This window comes from Lissotriton helveticus, chromosome 8 (genome assembly GCF_964261635.1).
Source record: "Lissotriton helveticus chromosome 8, aLisHel1.1, whole genome shotgun sequence".
NCBI lineage: Eukaryota > Metazoa > Chordata > Amphibia > Caudata > Salamandridae > Lissotriton > Lissotriton helveticus.
In genome coordinates, this window is record NC_136069.1 from 987,548,283 (window position 1) to 987,574,763 (window position 26,481).

Sequence of the window (26,481 nt, forward strand, 5' to 3'; positions counted from 1 at the left end):
TGTAGTCAGTGAGCGGGCTAAATAGATGCTGGCAGGGATTTAGTGGCTAGGGTGATACAGAGAAATGAGGCACAAAAAGATAGGCAGAAAGAGCGAAAGTAGCAAATAGAAAAGTACAAAGAGAAGGGAGCGGTAGAGAGAAAGGTGCAAGGTAAGTAGAGGGAGATAAAGTGAAGAGAAGTTAGACGGACGCAGATAGAAATTAGCAAGATCAGTAAAGAAGGGCGATGACAGACAGGTGCTAGAGCGGGTGGAGTGTGAGGAGGGAAAGAAAGGTAGAAAGTGGTGAGACATGGAAAGAAAGAGAGACAGTGAGAGATGGGGAGACGATTTAGAGGTTTGAAAAAAGAGAGCGAGAGACTAATTCATCATAGGGGCCCTGGAAGGTTGAGGCCTCTGCAATTGTCAAAATGGCCCATTCCTTTCAATGTCTCTGGCTGTTTTCCTGCTCTGTCAGGCTGGAGAGTGGGGATGGTGGCGCAGCTGCAGGGATGTGAGGGAGAAGTTTAAATGATCCTTGTTGACGGGGATGGGTTGAGGAACACAAACATCTCCCAACATTATAAAGAGCCATTTTAGACATTCAGATATTGTCCCATTTAAAGTATTGCTAATGTGCTTAGGAAGTGCCATTTCTTTCCTAACGAAAGCCCCTTTAAGTTGTAGCTAGTGGCACCTGCTTAGAATAGACAGTACTTAATGGACATAGTGAACATATTAAAAATGCCCTGGTGTGCTCCTAAGGTTGGAGAAGGCGGCATTGAGGCATGACTGCAAGGGTACGTTGGCTGTCTTAATAATGTGCTCCAGCAAAAGGACTTGAGGAGTTGTGACTGCTGCTGGCATTTGCTGTGACCTGCAGGTGAAGTTCTCTAATAAAGGCAAAACTAAATCATCCTTCTGATGTATGAATAGGAGTACTTTTGAATTAGTTAAAACTGACACTTGTATAAAGAGTGCTTAAAGATGTGAAAGTGCTTGGCACACTAATGATAAACAAATAAGCATATTAAGTTTAATCCCAGGTGCAGAGCTCGCCACAGAAAAATAATGCACACCACTTGCTTACCCCCAGGATACTTAGCCAGTGTGGCACGTGGCATCTCCTCTTTCGCTTATCTCTCCCTCTTTTATGCACGTTCACACAGAAGTCTCTACTTCTCACACACACCCTTAATATATCTACTTATCATATTTCTCTTTCCCTGTTCACCGTCTCCCGTCTCCCACAGGCATGTGTTTGTTACTTTCTTTCGCCCCATCTTTTACCACAAGTGAACTCACTACATCACCACCATGTCTTTCTAATCTTCGCATCTATCTGCTCCTTTTACTCTTGCCATTGCCCCGTCTCTGTCTACCCCCACCTATACCTAACTGTCCCACAGCTCTACTTCCCCCTTCAGCCTCTCCTCTACCCCCTTTACTCGGTAACGTCTCCCTTCTTGACCCCCTACTTGGCTCCTCCCCAAGTAGTCCGAGAAAGGTCTGTTTGCTCGCATGGACAGCATCGTAGGGAGCCGTGCATATGCAGAGAGCCTGCCGGGTGGGATCTTAACAGCCGGGGTCTGACGATGCTGCCCTCCCCGGCTGCCCCCACTCCCACAAAAACACACAAGATGATGGACGGAATGTTGCACAATGGCAAAACATTCACCCCCAGTCATAGATCTGGGTTTAATCCATCGTTATTTTGCTCAATAAGCCACCCCAGTTCAGACATGGCCATATGCAAATCAGTCTTGACCCTGTGCCTCATGGTAACAGTCCAGCCCGAACTGCCAAGCCATGTCTTCCCTGGACCGGAACCAAGCATCCTAGGACCCCCACTCCCACCGGCTCATGTTTGTAGCCAGCCGAAGCCAGCCCCATAAACTAATGGACCCGTCCAGCAAGGAGGTGTGGAGACTACAAGATTCCTTCTGTCCCAGCTGCAGGCTTTCAGAGAGGGCACTTAGGCCCAGAAAACACCGCCTACAACACCGGTCACCCCAAAACCATTCAAAACAAGCACAACTGAACCCCATGATTGGGGGCTTGGGAAAGAATCATGTCTATAAAGTGTGCATGGCCTTTTATATTTGAGGGACTTTAAGCTTTAGTGCCTCAACTTGCTGCATGCTGACAAATGCTTCTGTAGTTATGGTGATGCGCTTACTAATTTTAATAAACATGCCGCCATTTTTGTCAGAAATGGTGTTTCCTTGCTCGTAAGAAAGCGCAGTTGTTTCATTTAAAAGTAAACACGCTGGAAGATGAGAGTTGAATGGTAGTATATTTTGCTCCACACAAATGTAGCTCTTGCCCATCCACCTGCAAAACAGCCATCTAATCTAATTCACTTTTTTATTTCCAGTGGAAGGGTCTTTGGCACATTTCTGGTAGCTAGAACCTCCGCAGCTCAATTTTCTGGTTAACTATTTTTATCTGTAGCCCCTTTTTTCCTTGAATCGTTTTAAAATGATCAAAGCGAACATTAAATGGGATAGACTTTTACCTTCAGCGTGGCTGAATGAACGTTTTTTACTGCCAAATTTGCGTATGTCGGATTTTTGAAGCGAGACCAATCCCTTGCTTGGGTTTTTCCTCTCGACAGGAACATTATTTTTTTGCCCCTCTGTCTTCTGCAACCCAGCTGTAAGCATGGCTGCAGCGAGAAACATTTTATAAGCAAGTCTAAGATGTTTTGACTGCGTAGGTTGTGATATGTTAGTTGGACCCAACATTAAAATGCAGCAATCTGCTCGGCGTCGGAGGGGGCAGAGCTTGAAATGGCATTGTTTTAAGCCCAGCTCAGGAGATTCAGGCAGACCACTGAACATGACATGGTACATTACCTTTGTAGTCTTTTCTACAGATTTGATTGCTTACTTTTTTAATGAGAAATCACTGACTTGATGCGCCTTTGGGGAGAATTCACATCAAGTTGTGCTGAAAGTGAAAATAACACTGCAGTAAAAAAGCGATGCCTAGCACAGAAATAAGAGTGTTTTTTTAATGTCTGCCCATTCGTTCCAATCTGTGCTTCAAGCAGCCTCACCTGCCGCTTGCAGAAGTTCGTGAAGGTTACGGGATCGGTGAATTCTTAATGGCACAGCCCGATCCAGGACCACAAGAAAGCGCCTGTGTTATAGCTGGCCCTCTTTCCCCAGTGCGAGCAGTGGCGGCTCCTCCTCAATGGCGGAGGAGCGTCTCCCCATTCCTTTTAAACAGTGCACTGTGAAGTAAACATAAAATGATAATAACTTTATCATTTGATGTTTTCGTCAGTAATGGTTTCCGTGCTGCTTTGCGTGCTGGGGGGTGGGCAGGGCTGCTCTGCTCACGGAGCAGGGGAGGAGTGGTTTGCCCACTCGTAAGTTCACATGACTGTTTCGCTGGCCTTCTCGGGCCGCCCAAAACAGTCATATGCACTTTCCATGTTTTCCATGCAGGCTGTATTACAGCCTGCGTGGAGAGCATGCCCAGGCCCACAATCTCTGGCTGAGCGTCAAACCAGGGAGCTTAGACCAATCACAACTCTGCATTGCAGCATTGTGATTGGTTAGTGGAGTCTGGCTGTGCTTCCTATTCTTTGAGTCCGACGAGAGAACAGGAGCAGAGACTCGGTACCCGGTGGCAAGTATTCTTTACATTTATTTTACATTGCGCTCCCTTGCCCTCCCCCCACCGCCCCCGGCGCCCACCTCACCACCCGCGAGCCTGCCACTGAGCGGGAGATAGAAATGCACCAGTTCTGCTGTCACTCTACAGCCCTTCCCATGTATGCGGGCCGGACTTGGATAAAGAACCGTGCCTCTGAGTGTTGCTTTGCTACTCACCGGTGAGTCTGTATGCACTGCCCTGCCTGTACTACAGGAGTGCACATCCACCGTAGCTCCAGTTCAGCAGCCTGTCCCTGGTGACCTTTTGCAAAGGTCTGGGCCCTCCTATGGTCGTCCACTCCCACCCAGCATCTCTTAGGGACATTCCCAGCAGTCATTGCACCTATCTAGTGCCATCTCCATGCCATCGTTCTTCATGGCTTTATAGCTGCTGTTGCTATACTGTACTGTACTATACTATAGTTTACTATAATGTTGCATTGGTTGTTCACTTTAAACCCTATCCTTGATTTCATCCATATACCTCTTTTCCATTATCATTCTATGTGGTTAGTGCTAACCTCTGCTTTTTACACATTGTTAGCATTCGAGATGAGATCTGTAAAGCCCTTGAAGAGTACATGCTTTTCCCAAAACTGCCTCACCGTCCTGCTACAGACTTTGTCTCCTATGTTTTCCCACAACCAACCATTAAACAATGGTTACATGGACCTTTCAGCAAACGAGCACGTTCCTAGTAGCCTACTGACATTTTCCTGTGCCTTCTTACCGTAGGACACCTCACAAACTAGCACACAAGGTCTCTGTTGGTCGTTTAACCAATGTGACTCTCGACCCCGTGCCCTGCAGCAAAGTTCTATTTACCTATTGCTTACCTCCAGCTCAAAGTCCCCTCTTCTTTCCTGCTGCTGTAGTCTTCATGGTTAAACTGTTTCAGCCCTTCAACCAACTCCTCTTTATCTCTCCTTCCATGAAGCCTCTGACCACAGGTCTGGAGTATAAGTATTTGCCTTGTTTTAGCCACCACGGAACTGCTGCATAATTTGTACACCATCTCATATTTCTGTGGACTGCAGAAGTGCCATACTTCTTATGTCTCCCTTCATAGCCTGGTTATTATCTAGGCTCTATTCCTCCTCCCTCCAATAATGAACTGGTTATGCCAACTGCTGCCTCATTCTACCTGTGGCGCAGCCTTTGTCATATGTTACTGTCGCCTTCTACCTTTCCATAAGCACATATCAACCCTTTGTCCTTAATGTGTGAGGTCCTAGTGCAACCTTCCCAGATCCCTTGCCTGGCCCAATGTCTATCTAGTCCGCATCGGGATTGAAAGAAATTGGGGTACTATTTTGAGCGGACCGTGCAACATTCCACTATGAGTGATCATAGACCTTTGGTGAGTCTCTACAAACCAGTGGAGCGCCCCCTAGTCGTAATGTGTGTTAGTCTCTTGCTGCTATTTATGCTTCCAATTAGGAGTGGTGTAGACCTATTTCTGCCTGTTCCATTGTTGCAGCCACTTAGAAATCCAGTGTCCTTCAATCTGTAGGACAGAAGGCACTTTAGGTTGTTGACAAGTTTGTGTATTTTGCATCATATTCTCCCAGTTATTTACTGTTGAAAATATGCATTGGCTCAAGCAGGCCAAGATGTGCTTCCGTGCACTTCCCAATATTTCTTTCTTCATATGATACATTATTATAATTATTATTTCTACAGTATTTACAGCACTTAAGTCAAAATTGTTTCAAGATAATTAGTGAAATACGGAGTGAGTGTGCATCACCCTGCAACATATTTCTAGAAATCATTAATGAAACAGATTAAAAACGCATATCCAAAGACTTAGCAACCTTCTAACTAAATAGACCATCTGTCTTAAAGATACACACTCAGACATAAAGAAAATGTAATATCGACTTAGGAAAATTGTAAGGTAATAGGGTGTTTCTTGAGGATCTGCTATTCTGAGTGATATCTTGTGGGCAATAATTGTCATCTGTATGTTTTATGTATCTCTTCTCTGTTTTGATAAAGCTGTTCAGTCTAGATCAAGAGCAGTCCTGCATCAATAAATGTACCTTAGTTCTCTGGCCACTAGGCAATCAGCCATATTAGTCTATACCCATAATCCCATTAGTATATGCTCTAGGAGAAGTGGAGAGCTTGTTCACCTTTGCAAAAATCATCCAGGATATTCATTACTGGCTGTAGATCAGTGTTCGACTCTTGCGTTCTTAATTTGTGGAGATTTAGAAAGAAATATTAATTGATTAAGCAGCTGTGAGAAACACATGGGTATGTAGCTCGTGATTATTTATACATATCCATTTCATTCCAGCCTTCCCACAAATTGGGGAGAAGGATGTGCTTTTCAGTGGGGCATGCCTACCCAAAGCATTCACTCTAAAAAAGATCAAAGAACACACTCAGACACACTCTCCATGCTTGTAAAATGTTATGCTACTTACATTTTGTCGCACTGAAGTATACAAAAAGTGATGGATGGAATGCTTGAGTTCATTTCAGCCACTGACAATTACTCAAAGGCGTATCCCAGTTCAGTGCTATTTTGCCCACCATGCCACCTAAGTTTTAACCCATCATGTTCAAATCGGTCTTGACCTTACTCCAATAGGGAGTCTGGTCCTGGGTTCCTAGTGTTCAGGAAGGAAGGACCTGACCTGGCATTTCAGGCTGGACTGTTCCTATTGGAGCAATTTCAAGACTGATTTGCATATAGTTTGATTCAAACCGAAGTGGCCTGATGGGCAAAAAAAACAATGGGTTGAAATGCCTCCTGAGAAATTGCCAGAGGTTAGACTTATTGAAAGCATTCATCTCATGATGTTTTGCATGTTTGACATAGCGCCCTAATTGTCAAGGGCATGCCTAGCCATGGGTCCGATGCTCACTGTGCTGCAACCGACTGACGAACCCCAGTCTGGGAGAAACTTGTGTTTTGGTTACCTGTGTTCCAGTTCTGGGAGTACCTGGCCTGGCAGTTCAGGCTGGATTGTTCCTATTGGAGCTGGGTCAAGATTGATTTGAATATGGCTGGATTCAAACTGAAGTGGCATGGTGGGGAAAATAACAATGGTTTGAAAGGCAACCATGAGGATTGCCAGTGGTTAGAAATATTGCAAGCATTTCTCCCTTCACCTGGTCCATTTTACTTGAAAATTGGATCCTTTCACGACACATTGGTTGGTAGAACAGTCTATTCCCTTAAAATGGCTCAAGACCTTGCAAGGAACCCTTCAATCCTTCCCGGTCTAACCTATGCCAAAATATTTGAAGATGTTATCAGCAATATGTTTGCTTGAATGAAATAGACTTAACATTCATTCAAGATTACTGTAGATTCGTTGTTTGAAGAGACTGAATCTGTCATTTTAATACCTTGCCTCTAGCAGAACTGACTGGTCCCTTTAAGAACTTCAACATATTTGAGTCTGTGATAGATGGTAGAGCAAAACCTCAACATGTTTGCATAATGTGAAGTCCAATCAAAACAGCTCCTTTCCCCTCTTCATCAATGCTGTTATCTACTCCAGTGGTCATTTTATTTATTTCATGGGGAATACTGATAATGTAAGTTGTTAAGTTTAGGCGTTTATGGATAATTTTGTATGCTGTGCAGTTGGTAATCATGGTTTGAAAGATTGCCAACCCATCATCAACACTGCCAGGGGTTCAAGGAAATTTAGTAAGCATGAGACGGTACATTTTACATTGTAGAGTAAGGTTAGATGTTAATCTCACTCTATAAAATAAAAAATGCAGGTGTTTTCGCAAAAAATTAAATCCTTTAAATTTTTAAAAACAAATTGACACTCCCCTGTGTTAACTCTAGTGGGATAACATAAGAAAATTGACTAGTGAAGAAAATTCTACAGCAACTAAAGTTTTGTGAAAATTGCGCAAAGCGTAAACTGTAATTTATGCTTGTGAAATTTAGTCTTTCCACACGCATGCTTTCTACATTAATTTGGCAATATATACATATATATAATGTACACATTTGTTGCCATCTACTCACGTATAGTATACCAAATAAGCACATGGATTATTCTATAGATGAGTATGCATTACAATTATTTCCAGGCAAAAGTGTTATACCATGAAAAAAGTATTTTAAGTCGGGCTTTTAGAGTTTGGTCATGTGGAACAGAAATCATGGCATAAAAATACATTTTTGTTTGTTCTGATGATTTTTTGTTTTCAGACGTTTCTAATGTTTTTCACAGTGGGTGGTGGTCGGCAATTCTTTCTGTATTGAAGTTACTGTTGTAAAGTTACTCTCATCTTGTTTGCAGTCTGCTCTTTTCACATACATAGATGTTTTCTCTGAAGCTTTTATCCCATGTATTCATGTTGGCCAATCCATCAAAACTTTGTACATTGTGTTGAATTTTTTTTTTGGACTTAACTCTGTTCCTAATAACTATGGGGTAGATGACAGGCCGCAAATAGTGGTTGCAAATTGCACACCAACTATTTGCGTCCTGTCCATCCTTTTGCTATGTGACCATCGCGAAATCTCCAGTTGTAAGGGTCGCAGAACGACCCACCTAATGAATGTTAATTAGGGAGTTCTATAATTGCAACACTTTGTGACAGGCTACAAACACAGGGATGGTGCCTGCAGATAACAGCATTCCCAAACAAGAAACTGTTTTATTTGAAAACAGCCAATATTCCTTAATTGAATCGGAGCTGCTTTAACAGGGGAAAAAAACTTTCCTGTTTGGAACAACATCGGTGGGGTGTAGGCCGTGGTAAACTGGACCACTGTTAACTCCAAAACTGTTGATACCATTCAAAGAGGAGAATGCATCCCCTTTGTGATTCAATTCCCAAGCCCTTTGAGGTGTCAGTAACTGATCAATGGTTGGCCAACTCGAAAAATAGGTTTAGAACGTAAAATACATACCTAAAAGACATTTCACCTTCTAAAAACCTGTGATTTTGCCAATCACAACCTTTGTGATTGTCGTCATGAAATTGTCGACTCACTGTGTGCATGCTTTTGTGTATACCCAAGACTGTACTTGGATTCGATGTTTCTCACGTCAACGGTCTAATTTCATTCTGCTCTGCTATCAGTGCATTTGCAGTCGACATATATTTGCCTACAAGACTTATAAAATAAACGTGAGCTGTATGTTGCCTATATTTTCTGTCAAATGAACTTCATAATTCTCTTTCTCTCTTTGTTGTCCTTTTCACACAGTGGATCTGCTGGGTCTGTCTGCAGTTTGCGATGCCTTGGACCAGCACAACCTCAAGCAGAATGACCAGCTAATGGACATCCTGCAGATCATTAACTGCTTAACCACCATCTACGATCGGCTGGAGCAGGAGCACAACACCCTGGTCAATGTGCCCCTCTGCGTGGACATGTGCCTGAACTGGCTGCTGAACGTCTATGACACGTAGGTCCCGCCCACCGGCAGTGACAGCGCTGTCACCTTCCTTGCAGGATAAATTGCCAAAGGCGGAAAGCTGCTGGTCAAAGTGCTGGTTTCATAAAGCTAAATGGCTTAATGGTTGCACTTAACGGGATCGATACAGCCTGGGGTTAGGGTTTGCCGGGTGAGGCGTTAGATCAGGCTGCGAAAGAAAAAGCATTGGATCGAACATTTTGAAACACTAGGTGCAGCGCGATCAGATCAGAAGACTTAATTAGAGGTTTGAAGTCTTCCCTTTTCTGCTTTATTGACAACATCAGAGAACTCCCAATTTATTTTTCCTGTGTCCTATGTTTTCATGGTAAACAGTTGCAAGGGTTGTCAAGAGGCAGCGATGTGCATTTAGTGCCTGTGTCCTTTGTGCCATAAAGCCTAGCCTTTCCTGTCCCATTTCACCCACTGTGAGGTATATAATCCACGCTAGACATTAACAGAAAACCAGCAGGTCTTAGTCATCCTTGTTCGGTGTCAGTGGAGATTGTGATTCTTTTATCAGCCTAATTTAAAAATTATACAAAGATTTTACAGCAAATTAACTTTTATAGTCTCGCCAATTTCGTTTTCCACTGCCGAGCTTCCTTTTAGTATGGGATGTAACATTTGTAGTGCATGCGCCTGGTATCCAGAAAATGGATTTTCTGGCAGCAGCAGTACCATGACGGGTTTGAACTTTGAAAGAGACTTTAATTCATAAATTGTTATGTGTTCCAAATCTCCGAGATGAGGATCAATTGTGTCCTTGTCAAGGAACCTACAAAGACAGTACTTGTTAGGATTTATGTAGAATAATAATGTTCATTTTCTAAAAAAAAAAAAAGATTAATTTTCAGAGTTGCATGCCTGGATCTACTACATTTATAAGCCCTGACATTTCATGCTCACAGTATACAGCCAACACGTCGCCTATTTTTTTCTCCACATTTTTTGAGTCTGTACATGAACTCCACAGAAAACCAAAAATTAACCATACGACAGGCTGACATGAAAAATGTTCCTGAGTTGGAATTGTTACTTGAGTACTTCCTTGGTGTGCATGTCTAGGAGCTGATGGCTGCTCTCTCAATCCATATTTAATAAGAAAGCATTGATGCTTAAACTCCTGTTAAGGATCCACATTGTCCTTTGCTCTGCACGTGAAACATGCAGGCGTCAATATTTTCTATACATTTAAAATTCACATTTTTAACCAAGTCCGTATCACCTGATAATGGACAGCATTTCATCCCCAGTTGATACCCTCCACCCCCCATGTCAATGACAGCAGAAACATTAAAGTATACAAAAAAGTTATGGCTGCAATGCTTGAATTAATCACATTCACTGGTAATTAGTCGCAGACACATTCCAATTCATCTAAATTTTGAACACCATGCCTCCTTAGCTTGGACCCATGCAAATCAGTCATGGCCCTGATGGACTGGGATACAGACCTGAGTAATTACCAGTGGCCCAGATTAATTCAAGCATTCCATCCATTACCTTTTGTATATTTCAGAATAGCAACTGAAAGTCATTGCCTTCTGAATTCTGTTCAGTGGGCCTCATGAAAAATGTTTGGAGGTGTTTTGTCAGGTTCCCTCTGAGACAATGTCCACTTCCAAAGGCAAAGCAAAGTTCACAATATTACTTTTCACTAATATAAAAAAAATCAGACATTCCTCTCTGAGATTTGTTTGGAATAGAAAGAGATTACCTTAATTGGTCTACCAACTGTGTGTGTATTCAAAATACATGCATTCCATATTGCTAACTGGAACATTAAACTGGAATACTAAAGAATGAAACACCCCACAGGCATGGATATATGTTACCCATTACATTGGGTTGAATTTAAAGGGGTGACTTCACCCATAGATGTCCTCATCCCAGTTATCCAGCGAAGACCAATATCCCGTTCCCATCTGGTTGGTGTGCCTAAACACCTGCAGCCCTAAAAAAAAAAAAAAATCTCTCTCAATCCTCCTGCTGGTGACAGCACTCTGTTCCCTCGCCGAAATATTTGCGCTCTCCTGCCTCCCTTGCATAAAAATGTGAAGGAGGGAGACCGGCGAACATGAAGTGGGCTCAATTCTTAGTCAGATTATGTGGAGAACAAGGGGTTAAGAACACTCTTAACCCCTTGCGCGCTCGTGACGGAACCATTCTGTCACGAGCCACGGTGGGGCTGTGCTGGTGACAGAATGGTTCCGTCACGGCCCGGCCGCCGCGCCTGCGCGGTGCGTTCTATTGAGTGGGCGGGGCCGTGACGGAACCATTCCGTCACAAGCACAGCGCCACTGCGGCTCGTGACGGAGTGGTTTCGTCACGGAGTGGTTTCGTCACGAGCATGGTGGCGCCGCACGGCCCCCCTTCCTAGTACCGCGGCGTAATTACCAAGGGGTTAAGGCAGGAATTACCTCTTGCAGCCTAAGACTGTGGTCTCTGTGTATAGTGATATTGCTCTCTTGGTGACCTCACAATGATTTGAAAAAATCTGGTCCATCCTAAGAAAGGGCTTGAGTAAAAGCATTTCGAGTGAATTTAATAGCATCAGGTGAGATTAAAGATGAGTCATTCCTCCTGGCTGTATTAGATACAATTAAGTCATTTTTGTTTGTTACTAAATGGCCTGGGTGTGCGATACATTGATTATGCTTGAGCGGATCAGATGATCTGTTATCTTCCCCTGTGGTTTTTATATTGAGAACTGTTGGAGATTTTCCTTTGCTTCTTTCTTCATGCTGATCCACATAGCCGTTCCATATCAAAGTTCCAGTCATGCAGCCATCAGCAAATACTGGACAAACAAAACCTCTCTATTAAAACTCAATTGATCCGTGAAAATATCAGAACTTTAAGAAATGGTGCCTAAGCTCCGAAAGCACTATGGAGACATAGAAATGCTGGTTAACACTTCAGGAACAGTCATTTGATCTTTGAAAATTCCTTTTGCGCAAAAGCTCATAGTCCAGTCGTTCAGCTGGAAGTACTTTTTTTGTAAAGCTGTGAAAATAAAAGAAAGGCTTTATCGGAGCTTTAGTATCTAACCATTTGAAATGTACTTGTTGAAATGTAAAGAAGTCCGTACTTAATTTGTCCCAGTGTTTGCTGATGCTTAGCACCAGCACTAAATTATGATAGGCCTCCACTTGGTGGCACTGTCTGCCTTTTTTTGAGACCAGCAAAGAGTTTCAAAGTTGTATATACTTAAAAAAAACACAATGAACTAGCACAGCTAGTCCATCCTTTTTAGGTCTCGCCTAGACGAAAGCAAAGCGAAGCTTTGCTGTCTAGGGCGAGACGACTTATGTTGTTACTTCTGGGGGAATGAGGACAGCAAAGTGCCACGCGCTTTTTCTTTCCGAGATTGTACCACGTGAGCGCGCACGTCGTCACTCACGCATGCGCACAAAGAAAGCCATACACACACTGCATATACACACACGCACCCCCCCTTAAACAGACACACACACGCGCACACAGACAGACAGACAGACAGACGCACGCACAAACACACTCAAACAGACACACGCGCGTACACCCCACCCCCACTCACCCCTCCTCTCACTCAACACACTCACCTGTTCTGGCGGTGCTCGGCGGCGGTTCTGCCTCTCGGGCGGCAGTAGCGCTTTGCGGGGCTCTCACACCACATGAGAGCCCCGCCTTCCCCATGCGCCCGGCCGCTCTTCACCCGGTCCCCCATCTCGGGACCGGGACTCAATGCGAAGCCTTCGTGGCTCCTCGGGCAGCTCTCTCTCTCTCTCTCCGCGATGGGGCGGGACTTCCGGTTGGGGCCGCGATGGAATTGGCCGGCTGCCCAACCGCTTCCGGGTCGTCGCAGGCAGCGCGGCGGCCCGGCGGGGACTTGTTTTATCTGCCTCCTGCTTTTCAAACGCATGCTAATTAATATCACCAGCGCTTTCAGACCCCTCCCGCCTCCAAACATAGCATGTCAAAGCACCTTTATTTATTTATTTAACAGCACTGTTGATTTCAGACCCCTCCCACCTCCCAAAACAGCAAATTAAAGCCCCTTTAGTTAATTAATATCACCAGCGTTTTCAGACTCTTCCCGCCTCCCAACACAGTACGGCGATGCGCCTTTATTTATTTAATAACATAGCGCTTTCAGACCCTTCCTGCCTCTCGACAGCATGGCGAAGTGCCTTTATTGATGTACCATAACCAGCACTTTCACACCCTTCCCGTCTCTCAACACAGCACATCAAAGCACCTTTATTAATTTAACATCACCTGCGCTTTCAGACCCCTCCCACCTCCCAAGGCTGCAAGGCGAAGCGACTTTATTTATTTAAGATCACCAGTTTTCCCTATAGTTTACAAAACTGCAGATACTCTAAATTGCATACGTGCTTGGACAAGGGAAGTGTGTGACTAGTAGTCATAATTTAAATGTCTTTAATTCACAGTGTTTGAGGACTTGATCAAAGCTCAGGAACCTCTGTGGAATATTTCAAACCTGCTGCAGTGGTTCCATATTTAATGTACCGTCTCCCTACATGAACACCACAGGACGACGTGCACTTTTTTCTTTAAATAATAACTCCACTGAAAAAAAAAACATAAGCAGAAAACATTGTAATTTATAACGCCAATAGCTCTAAGTTTTACAAATGCGAGACCTATTGCATTGCAAATGCTTGTTTCTTAATCTTTTTCCTAATTTGTGTTCTTGTACATTAGTATTCACAACCATTTGTAATACATCCAGTCAATATGAAGTACAGGTTCTGCAACAGGAACTGTTTATGCTCTCTACTGTGCGAAAGCCAATTTCAGCACTGTGTCACATCCTTAATGATATAATTGAGAGTAGTGAAGAAAAACATTAAGGAACCAGAAAACAACGTGGAATATGGGGGAATTGATGAGTGATGCCAAACAGGAAACTGACCTTAACTAGGCATAGAGTACATGAGATCACCTGGCGAACACTAGTGTTCTTGGGCGTACATTTTAATAGCGTGTTTGCTGGGAGAGCAATACTGCTGCTGGCCGCCTACATGTAGGGAATGGTCCGAAAAGAGACACCTTGTCAGCAGGCAGATGCCAGCTGCTCAAGGGCCTTTGTGCAGGTAAGGGTCGAAACATGGTCTAGTGCAGGTTACAGGTGTTGAATATAAGATGTTTCAGCTTCCATTAGATTCTGTGGAGCATGCTCTACGGGGGTACGTTGTTGTCGTCCTTGTGGAGGGTCTCGAACCTGGTGACTAGTCCATCCTAATTCAGGGATCACAAGCAACTTTGGAGCCCGGTAGCTTCCTCATGCCCGAGAGCCTTACTTTCAGCTTCAGCCCACAATAGTGCCAAGCTGCCCCATCCAACTGCTGCTGGGGGGGTTTGCTGGTTTTCCAGCAGCTAATAATACAGTGTATGGCCAATAGCAGGGCTAAGTCCAGATAGCGAGGCTATTGTTTGGGACGATTGAATAACCAGAGTGCGCACACCTCCTAGCTGTGCAAGTTGTTGAAGCCAAACACTTCAGACAGCTGCACTGTTACTGTCATCCAGAAATGAGTCAGTGCAGGGAATTTCCAGAGCATGTGTCACAGGTATTCAGTTGCACACCTGCATCTAGACCAGGAGGCATCCTGCCCCGGGGAGATGCAGTTAATGTTTGATGGGATTAGGTACGGTCTGTGCAAGACATAAAACCTAATACGTTTATATCTAGCATTTCTAGACAAAGGAGCGGGGAGAGCTAGTGCGTGATCCCATTTAACATCATTGAATTCTCAACCACGTTTTGCTTCCCATTTATTGCACAGAGCCTCCAGTGTTAACTACATATGTGCAGGAAGTGCTTTTGTTATCTTCTTAATTAGGTGGTGCCCATGATGTATATCAATTGTAGTACCTCATGTGGCAGAGGTTCGTCGCCTGAAAGGCACCAGTCATGCCGCAAGATATGGGTCAGTGCATTATAGGTCAAGAACTGGCCCTGTCAAACCTCCTATTGCTCAACAAGCTCCTCAAAGTTTCACGTGTCTTTCCTGAAGGGGGTCCCCTAGGCTCTCTATCCCATGGGTGCGTCAGTGGATTAGACCAGCGAGAGTCTCTGCCAACTGAGTAATGTATGCTTGAGAGAGAAACTGCTGGTGCATTCATGAGCATCCATGCCCTTAGCCCTAGTGTTCGGCAGAAACACTTGAGGGTGACCCATATCTGCCTTGGGGACGGGCAAGTGGAGCAGCCCACCGGAAAGAAGTACTGGAGCACTCTGGACAAGGGTAACTGCTCTTGCACTGTCATCCAAGCAGACATCCAAGGCCCAATGCCAAAGACGTGAGCTGGGAGGCAAGAACGTAATACTCAAAGTTAGGTGCTTCCAGTTGGCCCGCAACTGTAGATCTTCGAAGTTTATCCATTGTCTCCCTGTGCCTGCCATCATGCCAGATCTGGTCACCCAGAGGAGTGTCTAAGGGATCTAAAGAACGTAGTGGCCCAATATAGTGGCAGATTGGTATAAAGAAATAAAGTAAGCGGGGGAACATTGCTATCTTGGAAGGAGCAATCCTGCCCATCACGTAAAGCAACAACTTCCTCCAAAACGAAAGCTGGCCTATAAGAGCTGAAACAGTTTGCATTAAATTGCAGTCTAGCAAGTCATGATCATTATGATAGATGCAAATGGCTAGGTAGCAGAAGTAAAGCTGTTTGCCAGTGGAGTGCGCCATGACCCATGTCTATTGTTTCCAAAGACGGAGAGGAGAGTGGAAATAGGCAAGACTTTGACCAATTGACGTGTACACTAGACACAACGTGAAATTTCTTGAGGGCTGTCGGCACCTCATAGAGGTCCTTGGTTACATTCATTAGGAATAGAGCATTTTGTCAACATAAAGGGAGACAGCATGAGTTCTGTCCCATGTCTCCCCACCGCTGTGCAGACAGTGGCTCCATGGCAAGAGCAAAAAGTAATTGGTAAAGGGGCATCGCTGCCTCGTTCCCTAGCAAACGGCTATAGGGTCAAAGGTGTAATGTCTCACACAAATCTGGGCTCATGGGCGCATGTGAAAGAGTTGAATCAATTTACGGATGTGCCTGCCCAACCCCAGTTGTCAGAGAAGCTTGAAGAGGTAGCTCCACCCAAGGGAATCAAATGCTTTCTTCAAATCGAGCACCAAACACACCGATCTGGTGAAGGGCAGAGGTGTAAACTCCATGATATGGTATTGTTGCCAGATATTTAGGGAGGTGTTCCTCACCGGCCAAAAGCCTTTCTGATAGGGTGAAGGAGTTGGGGGACAAAAGGGAGCAATCTGTCGACTAAGACTGTTCAAGATCTTGTAGTCTGCGTTGAGAATCTCCAGCGAGCGGTAGGACCCCCAGCTCAGTGAGCTCCTAGCCTGTTTCTGTATGAGACCAATACATTTTTTTGCATCTTTGGGGGCAAGGATCTTTCATTGGCTGCTGTTTCATACAGCTTTTCTAGTTTGAGGACAAAGAGGTCAGGGTAAGAGTGTTAGAACTCAAGAGGATCCTGTCTGGGCCAGGAGTTTTGCCAAGGGCGAGAGGTTTCGCCTAAGGTTAGGGAATGCCAGTGCTAATGGGTTCTTCAAGACACACTCTTTGCTCCTGGGAAATTAATGATAGTTAAGTGTTGCTTGGATAATGTGCTATATCCTTAGGAGGGGGGCGCAATCCGGGGAAGAGTAGAGGGTCTGGTACTAGTTTGAGAAGGCCTTCTGTATTTTGTGTTGAGTCAGGAGCATAGTATCTGGAGCGATCTTGATGGAGGCGATTGAGCATTGAAAATTCTCTAGTTGGGTGAGCCAGGCCAATAGAGCACCAGGTCTATCTGCCTCTGTGTGAGTCTGGACAGTGTAGGCCTTGTAAGTGAAGCAGTGCAAGCCAAAGAGAAAACCAAAGAGAAACCAAGATTCAGCTCAATGGAGATAGCCGTGGCAGTCAAGGAGAGAAATACTCAAATTCACGGTAGACTGAGAAACAGCTTCACAAAGGGATGTAGAGACTGGTTCACATATAAATAATTCTAGAGATAAATTAACTAATAGATATGACAGACTACCACTAAGAAGCACCACGTACCAGCAGGAAGTAGTACCCCAGCGACAGCCTCACACAAATTGACAGTGAAAACTACAAGCAGACACTCAAACATTCAGACCCAGGCCCAATGTTCCACCAGCAGTTCTCGGGAGCTTCCAGGTTTTGGCCGGGAGTAGGGTTCTCAGGCCGTTGGTATCTGGTGCGCAATGAAGTAGGGGCCCACTTGAAAGCACACTGCACAAGTGGACTTAAAGGTAAGTCTGAGGGGTCCCACCTGAGGAAGCAGGTGGCAAGGGCCTCAGGACATGGGAGTACAGCTGATTCATCAGTGCCTAGACCAAGCGGGCTGGGTAGAGAGCATATAGGTCAGCCGGGCGGCGTGCGTCAAGATGTCATCGCCGTCAGGAGCAGGAAGCTTAAAGAGTAGATTCCTGGACGGCTGATCTACTCACGAAGTGGGTCTCAGGGGTCTCGACGTCCCATGATGGGTGCTTGCTTCCGGGGCAGTTGGAATCCGGATTGGAAGGGTCTGGTACCCTGGGTATTGGAGCGACACAGCTCTGGTAGATCCTGGTGTCTCCACACTTAGAGGGGAGACTGATTTGAACCTCCTGGGCTGATGTACCACTTTTGGTTTGAATGCTGCGTTGGAGTCACCGGACAGCAGCAAGTTGGTAAAACTGGATTCTGTGGTTCATTGTCTGCAGCTGCAGGGGAACAGAACCTCCACTCCAAGGGAGTTCTTTGGTGATTTATAGAAGGGTAGAATAGCTCCAGGGTTCTTGGAGGCCTCATAGTTGTGGGATGAGACAACACACCACAATTGTTGAGTCCTTAAGGCAGCAGGCAGGGTTTGGTGCCAGTTTTCCTCAGCAGGGCTTCAGTTTTTGGGTCAACAGCTCTTCTTTGTCCTTTTCTTCTTTGTGTCTATCAAATCTCAGTACAGGATTGCCACCTAAATACTAAATATAGGGCTGGTAAAGGGAAGATGACAGGTAGTATCCAATGGGCTACCTGCCTTCAGGGTGTCTACACCCTCTAAGTGACCACTTTCTGTGGGAAAGGGGTACTACCCTGATCCAAATTGGCTAATTCCCCCTCAAACCAAGAGGGAGGGAAATTTAAAGTGGGCTCCACATCACCTGCCCCACCTTAGGTGGTGCTGGCTGAATGGGGACCCAACTCCTAATTTAACAATTTTTCTTCCTGTCCAAGCGCCAAATGTTGAGCAGGAAAGACAGAGGACGGCATCCTCCACTATCTGGAGATGCCTAGGTTGCATTTCACTTTTCTCGTTTCGGAAGATCCCGGACGTAAGGAGCAAGGACGGGCTGCCAGGAACCGAGGAGCGGGGAGGCCGACTTAATGATCGCGGAACGGACCAAATTGAAAACGGACCGACCGTGAATTAATGGGGCTTAATGAAGAGATAGCCGTCTCCCAAATCGAATAGCCAATAATACGGCAACCACGACCAATAGAACGGTGGCTCCTCCTGGTGGTCAAATACCCTGAAACATGTATAACCTAAGACAGAGCAGAGAGATACTTGCTCAGCAGAAGATGGAATAATATAAACGACAACTCAAAGGGTTGCGAATATTTCGTCTTTAAATAAGTGACACCACAAATTAAGAAGTGTGTAGAGAAACCGGGGGCAGGTCTATTATTCCGAAGCCTTCAGGATTCCTTTTGCAAAGCATAAAGCAGTGCCCAGTAGTCATAAGAAATCCTACTGGAATAAGAATCAGTCCTGAAGAAGGTCTACTACCAGAATACCGAAACGCCGCGTCGACTTTTTTGATTCTTTTGTGTTTTTAATGTAACATGAAATTTTTTAAAAATTGTATGACATGTTTTTAAATATTGTGATGATGTAAAATTGTTTTTGTATCAAAATAAATTGTAACAGAGTTTTATAAAACGCATAGTGTGGGAATCATCTATCTTCTTTTATTCATTGTATTTTATGATTGAATGTTTGTACTTTGGTCTCCTTCAAATATTAGTGTCGGTGATAACACCTTGTAGCTCGAATGCGAATTGGAGAAGTATAACGCCAAACCTTGTACCTTTGCCTTTCCCGCCCAATTGGTGGCGTGCTGTCCGTTAAATAATAGGTTTTTTCTAGGAAATACACATTGAAGTTGGACACTTTTATATTGTCCATTCTTCGTGGGGACATTCCTTCTTGATTTGCATTTCAAAGGCGACATTTCCTTTGAAGCTTCCCACCCTGGAAGGCCATCCTTGCCTGCAGGAGGTGGGAGGCTTTGTTCCTGGCCTCTGCGAGTGCTGGCTCTTATCCCATGAGGTCAGAACCATGTGTGGTGTTGCAGGCTGGCTAAGGCTAGTCAGGGACCACACCAGTGCTTGGTAGGTTTTCAGGGGACCCTCTAAAGGTTCTCCAATGTGCATTTATTAATAAAGCCAACACTGGTATCAGTGAAGATGTATTAAGACCAGCTGTTTGGTACCAAACATTGGAGGGTACAGTGAAGTCATCATAGAGCTAGGTAACTTGTGATGCCGGGTATCCAGTCCATGTGCTCTCCATGGCTTCCCTGTGTATTTATAATATCAAAGATTGGACTTAGAAATTATAGGGTCATATCTGCTCATGTAGATATGTCCACACATGGGCTATAATGCAGCCTACCGTAGGGGTGCAAGGTCTACAGTAGGGGGTGACTTACCTATACCTTATGCAGTGTCTGTGGGCATGGCACAGAGGACTTTGTGCCATTTTGAATCTTCAGTTTTCTCTGCACCCAGACATGCAGCCTGCAATGGCAGTTTGCATGGTCTTGATGAGGGGTGCCAATTTGTGCTGCAGCCCTAGTGGACCATCTTCAGTTCTCCCTAGGTACAAGGGGTACCATTTCCTAGGGACGTATAGGGGTTGCTGTGGTACACTTTTAGGGCAATAACACTAGTGCTGGGAGCCTGGTTGGCAGGGACCCAGTACACCTCAGTCAAAGTTGCATCAAAAATCAGGCAAAAAGTGTGTGTGGGGTTGGGGTACTGCAACTATAACCCCGTTTCTCACAGAGTGCAAAATCGTGCCCACCAAACCGCATCCTCTGAGGTATTTATTGGTTTGAGCCTATCATATTTTCATTATCAGTTCTCTTATATAATCAACCCTATGCAATTTGTTGAACTGTATTAATCTGAAGCCAACTTCACCCTAGAAAAAAACCCAGAGCGGGAAAGATAATACAGACAGCCTAACTCACCAAAAGTGAGAGAAATGCAGAAATATACATTTGACTGAAACAGAAAGACAGCTCACCACCAGGAGACTCTGCCTGAGGTCTGCAGACACCCTGATTCAGCAACAGATAATGAGCAAGGTACCCTGAGCCCAGAGATGACCACAGTAGCGCCCAAAGAGAGACAACAAAAAACAGTGGTGGGGGCGATATTGGAAGGGGCACATGCTGCACTAAACGGCAGAGAGCAAAAAGTAGGTGACCCTGGGGAGAGAAGTCCAGAGAGACTCAAAACCCACAAGAAGACATAAACACCATTCACAGGGAGTGATGTATGGGCTACATCTGAAGCAGGAAGTGATGGAAAGTTAAAGCACCTTTTCCAACAAACTGCATTTCGACCAGTTTGCAAACAATATTTATTTTCCCCAAATGTGTATCCTAAGCATTATACACAAGATTCAGTTTGGGATCTGGAAGACGCATTGAAAACACCAGCGAAGAGTGGACCAGCATCTTGCTGGGTCTACTTTTTATCATTATTCTGGGAGAGAAGGGTTAAGGCTCCCAAGACCTGAGACATGCCTGTATCTACTCGCCACCTAGGGAATTACCACCCAGAGTAATCACAACAGCGTCCACCCAGGTGTTTTTATATAATGAAGATCATGATATTACAATTAAAGGGGCCATTCAGTGAAGAGAAAAGTCATGAACAATAAACCAAAATAAGCATTCTAGATTGGTCCTTTGATAAAGCCGTCTCAGGTTTTGAGCACTTTAATGACATCGTTCACTGGATACCCCCTGCAAGTTTAAAACGAAATGCTAAATGAGTAGCTTTTCTTTTTCTGCAGCAAGAGCTATTCTATATGTTCCACTACCACACACCACCTACCATATATGATACGCCTAAAAATAATTTTGAAAAAATTGACCACTCTTCTCAAGACATAAGCAAGCTCTTCAAACCAATGCATCATCATGCTGCACACAAGCCAGTTTCTTGGAAGCAAAGTGTAATAGATCCACCTTGTCAGGGCGGGTTTATGGTTCTCCCTGGGCTGCACTTTGAGAGGCAGCTTCATTGAATGGATTTTTAATAGTCCTGCTTATTTTGAATGTGAAATTGTATCATGCAAGTAAAGATAATAATACCTTAGGGAGGAGCCAGTAGCAATGGAGAACGCCAATTAAAAGAAAAAACAAACTCCCAAGCAAATCATGTCTATGAAAAGGTCATTTATAGGATACAAGACCAAGAACAAATATTCCAGCAGGTGTGGACCCCCTTTCTTTGCGATTCCTGAAATTCGAATTTTCTTTTTTCCCTCCCTATATATAGCTTTTTCCCTCTTCCTTAATATATTACAGGTGTATATAATTTGTCACATACTGATTTATTTTTATTATATTGTTTTGTAACCTATGAAATTGCCTATCTTTGAACTCCATAAAAAATTATGACACAAATCATGTCTAAAGCAGATGAGTAAACTCTGTCATTGATGTGTCTTTTCTTTGGTTCATGTCCTTAGGGGTCGCACAGGAAGGATCCGGGTCCTGTCCTTCAAGACCGGCGTCGTTTCTCTGTGTAAAGCACATTTAGAAGATAAATATAGATGTAAGTCATTTCTCTTATTTCCTCTCCATGTGCCCCCTTGCTTTTGAATGATGAGGTGGTAGAATCAGTGAAGAAATATCTGGAAATAGAAAAAGGCATGCAATGTAATGTGTTGTGCACTCTGCTGAATGTTATGTTGATTGGTAGCATGTGCAAGGATTAAACAGCACTTCATTTCTTGAGTTGTCTATACTTATGCTTGGGTGGTAAAGTTTGGTCATGTGCTTGATGTTGCAGTGTGGATTATTTTTGCAGGTGGAACTTTAAAGTTTCATGGTCTCTGGTCAATGCTACTTCCACTTTCACTCTTGCAGTCAAAGGCAAGCAGAATGAAGGTCTTGAATGCGGGCCTTAGCAGGCAGGTAGCGGAGCTATACATCAATGAATCTGTTTCAGAGGCTCACTCCCTCCAGCTAAAAGTCCACTAGTGAGGCGTACAAGGAGACAAAGCATGCATTCCTGAAAATGAGTGCCATGTGCGAGTCCCTTGATGTTCGCAAAATTACCAATTAGCAGTTAGTCCATTCGTCTATAAATAACGTAGACATAGTGCCACACTTGAGAACACCATGCACTACCAGCTTCAGGCTAGTCTTAACAGCTGGCAAACTCTTTTATTGAGAACCATACTTGAAGTAGAAACTGTTTCGAGCCACCACCCCATCTTATGTATATCACGTTAGATTCAGGATACTGATGGTGCCGGGTTCCCTGTCTGGATATACTCTGGAACCCCTGGTTGGTTACTGCTCGAAAGTGTGGAGGGGAGAAATAACGTGTTTCATTAGATTTCAAAGTCCAAATAAAACATGACTCCGAAGAATCACAGACTCCTAGTTCTACGTTTAGTTAGTTTATTACAAAGCCAAGAATAATTGGACATGCAAACCCCTCAATATAAGGGTGTAGATACAATATGACAATAGATGACACGATTGACTGCTATCCACCGAGGCCGAATGCAAAATCCACTACCCTAATGGCTGATATCACGGAGGCGCTGGGACTTGTAGATCTGGGTCGGGCGCTTCAGCCCACAGATAAGCTGTTTACCTTTTTCTCTAACATGCATCACAGCCTATCACAAATAGACTATTCCCTTACACACCTGTCGGCGGTAGGGAACTTTGTCAACTCCCGGGTTCTACCGAGGGGTATATCTGACCACTCCCCGGTCTGGGTGGAGTACACACACTGGGAAAGACAAGCATGCACTACTATTATTCTCAACTAATGGCTGCTACACATACCAGACATCAGAGAGGAACTTCGCACACAAACGGAGAATTACTTTGCGGAAAATGTGGGGTCGGTCACATCCGCTCAGACAATATGGGAGGCATACAAGGTGGTTTTGAAAGGACAGGCCCTATCTTTGAAGATTGGATACATCGCAAAAAACCCGAAATTTTGGTGCAAGCGGAAACAGACCTTCTTGACCTTGAGAGGGATCATGCACAGAATCCCTCGCCTGAAACTGTTCATAGGCTTAAGTTAAAGCAAGATGAATATCGTATAAAAACCAGAGAACACATGCTGGCTAAGTATCGCCGTACCCAGCACAGAGTGTATGAAATGGGGGATAGGGCGGGCAGGACACTGGCTTGGTTGGAAAGGCGAGAACAGGGATCGAGATGGGTGCACAGGTTGATAAAGTCAGGAGGAGGTTTTGTGACGCATCCGAGGGAAATAACAGAGGAATTTGCCTCTCACTTAGAGCAGGTTTATTCCCCATCTACTCTCTATACGGCGGAGGACTCACATCAGCTCCTCCGGGATAGTGCCGTTCCGACCCTCTCAGAGGCAGACAGAGAATCCCTAGAGGAAGATCTTTCGGACGAGGAACTTGGAAAGGCTATAGGGCAGATTAAATCGGGGGAAGGCGATGGGACCTAACGGTATCACAGTTGAATTCCTCGAAGCCACTGAATCTCGGACGATAGCACATTTGAAGGCCATGTTTGAGGAGAGTTTGGAAGAGCGGCAGTTACCAGTGGATCAGAGGCTGGCCACGATAGTGGTGATTCACAAGCCGGGCAAACCGGCGGATGTATGTGGTTCCTATCGACCTATTTCGCTGATCAACATTGAGGCAAAAGTCTTAGCAAAAGTTCTCATCAATTGGCTGGGGGTGATTATCACAACACTGGTCCACCCAGACCAGTCTGGGTTCATGCCTGGGAGGAACACAACCCTCAATCTGAGGCGCTTGCATAATGTGATGGCTCGGAGGCAGTATATCGAGGAAGATGCCGCATTGTTGTCTCTTGATGCCTCTATGGCCTTTGATTCCATAGAAAGGCTGTATATGTTTGAAGTTTTGGCGAGGGTGGGATTAGGTCCCAAATTTATAGCATGGGTTTGGCTGCTTTACATGGATATTATGGGTCAGGTATGGGTAAATGGCTATACCTCCAGGACATTTAACTTGCGGAGGGGTACCAGGCAGGGATGCCCTTTGTCCCCGTTGATATTTGCCCTTTTGTTAGAACCTCTTGCGGCGTGGATACGCCGAGATGTTATGGTACGTGGGATGAGGTGGGCAGATGATGTAGAAGACCGCATATCTCTATATGCGGATGATATACTCTTATACTTGTCTTCCCCATATAAATTAATATCGGTGGTGCTCGATATCTTTACGAATTTCTGCAATTATTCTGGGTATGCAATTAACTGGCATAAATCCGTGTTGTGTATGTTGTGGGGGCAGGTCCCCAGGCTTCTGGCCGACTGCTTCATGGTCGTGGTGAAAGATGGGTTTAAATACTTAGGGGTTTATGTTACGCCAGACCCAAATCTATTCTACATCTCTAATTTGGCCTCTCCGCTGGCTCGACTCTGAGCGGATGTGAAACATTGGCGGTCCCTCCCACTCTCTCAGATTGGCCGGGTGGCACTTTTTAAGTTGCTGGCCCTCCCTCGCTTCTTATATATCCTTCAAAACTGCCCATATAAAGTCCCGGATTCTTATTTCAAAACGGTGGAAGGTAAGGTCCATACGCTACTGTGGGATGGGAGGGCCTCAAGGGTGGCGCTAAAGGAACTGACGAAGAGTTGGTTTGATGGAGGCATGGCACTCCCTAACCTACAACTCTACTATTGGGCAATACAAATAGTGACTGTCAATCGCTGGATATATAGCCCTCCAGTGGACCCCGCATATGCACTCGACCGCTCCCAAACTGGCGGTTCCGGATATTTGGCGGCCCTGTACGTTAATGACAGGAAAAACTAGGGGCGATCCTTTGGGCCTACACTAAACACATAGGAGATCTGGCGAGCAGTGAACTCCTGCCTGGGGTGGGCTGGCATTCTTACTAAGGTGGCCCCACTCTGGTAAACGCAGAAACTGGGCATGATGTGTCATCAGCCCGGTTCGACAAGTGGGACCTTATTGGTATCTCTGTAGTAAAAGACTTGGTCAAAAAGGGGGAGATACTTTCATTTGAGAAACTCCAGAAAAAATATCAACTAGCCCAAGGAGAAACGTATAGATACCTGCAAATTCGCCATGCCATTAAGGCGGCCTTCCCGTCTTTCACAGACATACCAGACTCCTCTCCGCTCGAGGACAGATTGTTGGATGGGCCACTGAACTCAAAAGCCATTTTCCTCACGTATAGGAAACTATGCAACAACCTTCCAGATGCTTTCCCGAGACTCAGAGAGAGGTGGCAGGACGATTTGGGAATGATTAGCGACGAGCAGTGGCATGAGGCCCTGATGTCTCCTCGGGAGGCGGAAATCACGCAAAAATTTAGGTTGATCCAACTTCAGATACTGCACCACTCGTATATGACGGGACAGACTCTGGTTAAAATAGGTTCTAGCTCGGATGATCTTTGTCTGAGGGGATTTGACCAACAAGCGACATTTTATCACACTCTGTGGAGCTGCCCGGGCTACGTGTCGTGGGAGGGGGCCTCAGAACGCATGCATAAGGCCTTACATAAGGAGATTGTCCTGACGCCACTACTGGGCTTGTTGAATATAAGGGAGGCAACTGACCTGACGGAAGTGGAACAACAGTTTACTACGCTCGGCTATATGCTGGTTAAGCGAGAAATAGCAAAAGGGTGGGGTGGAGCAGCTATTCCGAGTGTTCATATGTGGGCAAAAGAGTTTGACAGATGCAGGGTGGCGGAAACGGAGGTCTTAGTAGCGAGGGGGTGCCCCAAGAAATGGGACCGGAAATGGTCGAGCTGGAATAAATATCGGGGAGATATAGTGGTGTCCCCGACGGTCGAACTGGACAAGTGTAGAAACACAGAAGGTGTGGATACTTTGTAATGTATAACTGCTGTTTGATAACTGTCCAGAACTGACATCTGTATGTGCTATAAAGTAATGTCCTCTCATGCACTCGGTTTGTTGTAACTAATAAACATATTTAAACAAAAAAAAAGAGAAAGGTGTAGAAAAACATCACAACTAATAGAAAGCCAAACCTTTGAGCAACATTGAGACGGTGACGCATACAAAAAATGACAAGTACTAGGATTAGGACGTAGGCAATGACTGAACCAACATAAAGATTATTC

The 26,481-nt window shown here is 44.8% G+C and overlaps 1 protein-coding gene across 9 annotated transcripts in view; it reads left to right on the forward strand.

Moving 5' to 3' along the window:
* Nucleotides 1-26,481, forward strand: part of DMD (dystrophin) — a 6,826,337-nt gene that overhangs the window by 6,498,491 nt on the left and 301,365 nt on the right. For all 9 annotated transcript variants that reach the window (XM_078657819.1, XM_078657824.1, XM_078657821.1 and 6 more), the window contains 2 exons: nucleotides 8,845-9,046; nucleotides 21,852-21,937. In XM_078657819.1, the coding sequence (XP_078513945.1) occupies nucleotides 8,845-9,046; nucleotides 21,852-21,937 (288 nt within the window). The remainder of the gene's footprint in view (nucleotides 1-8,844; nucleotides 9,047-21,851; nucleotides 21,938-26,481) is intronic.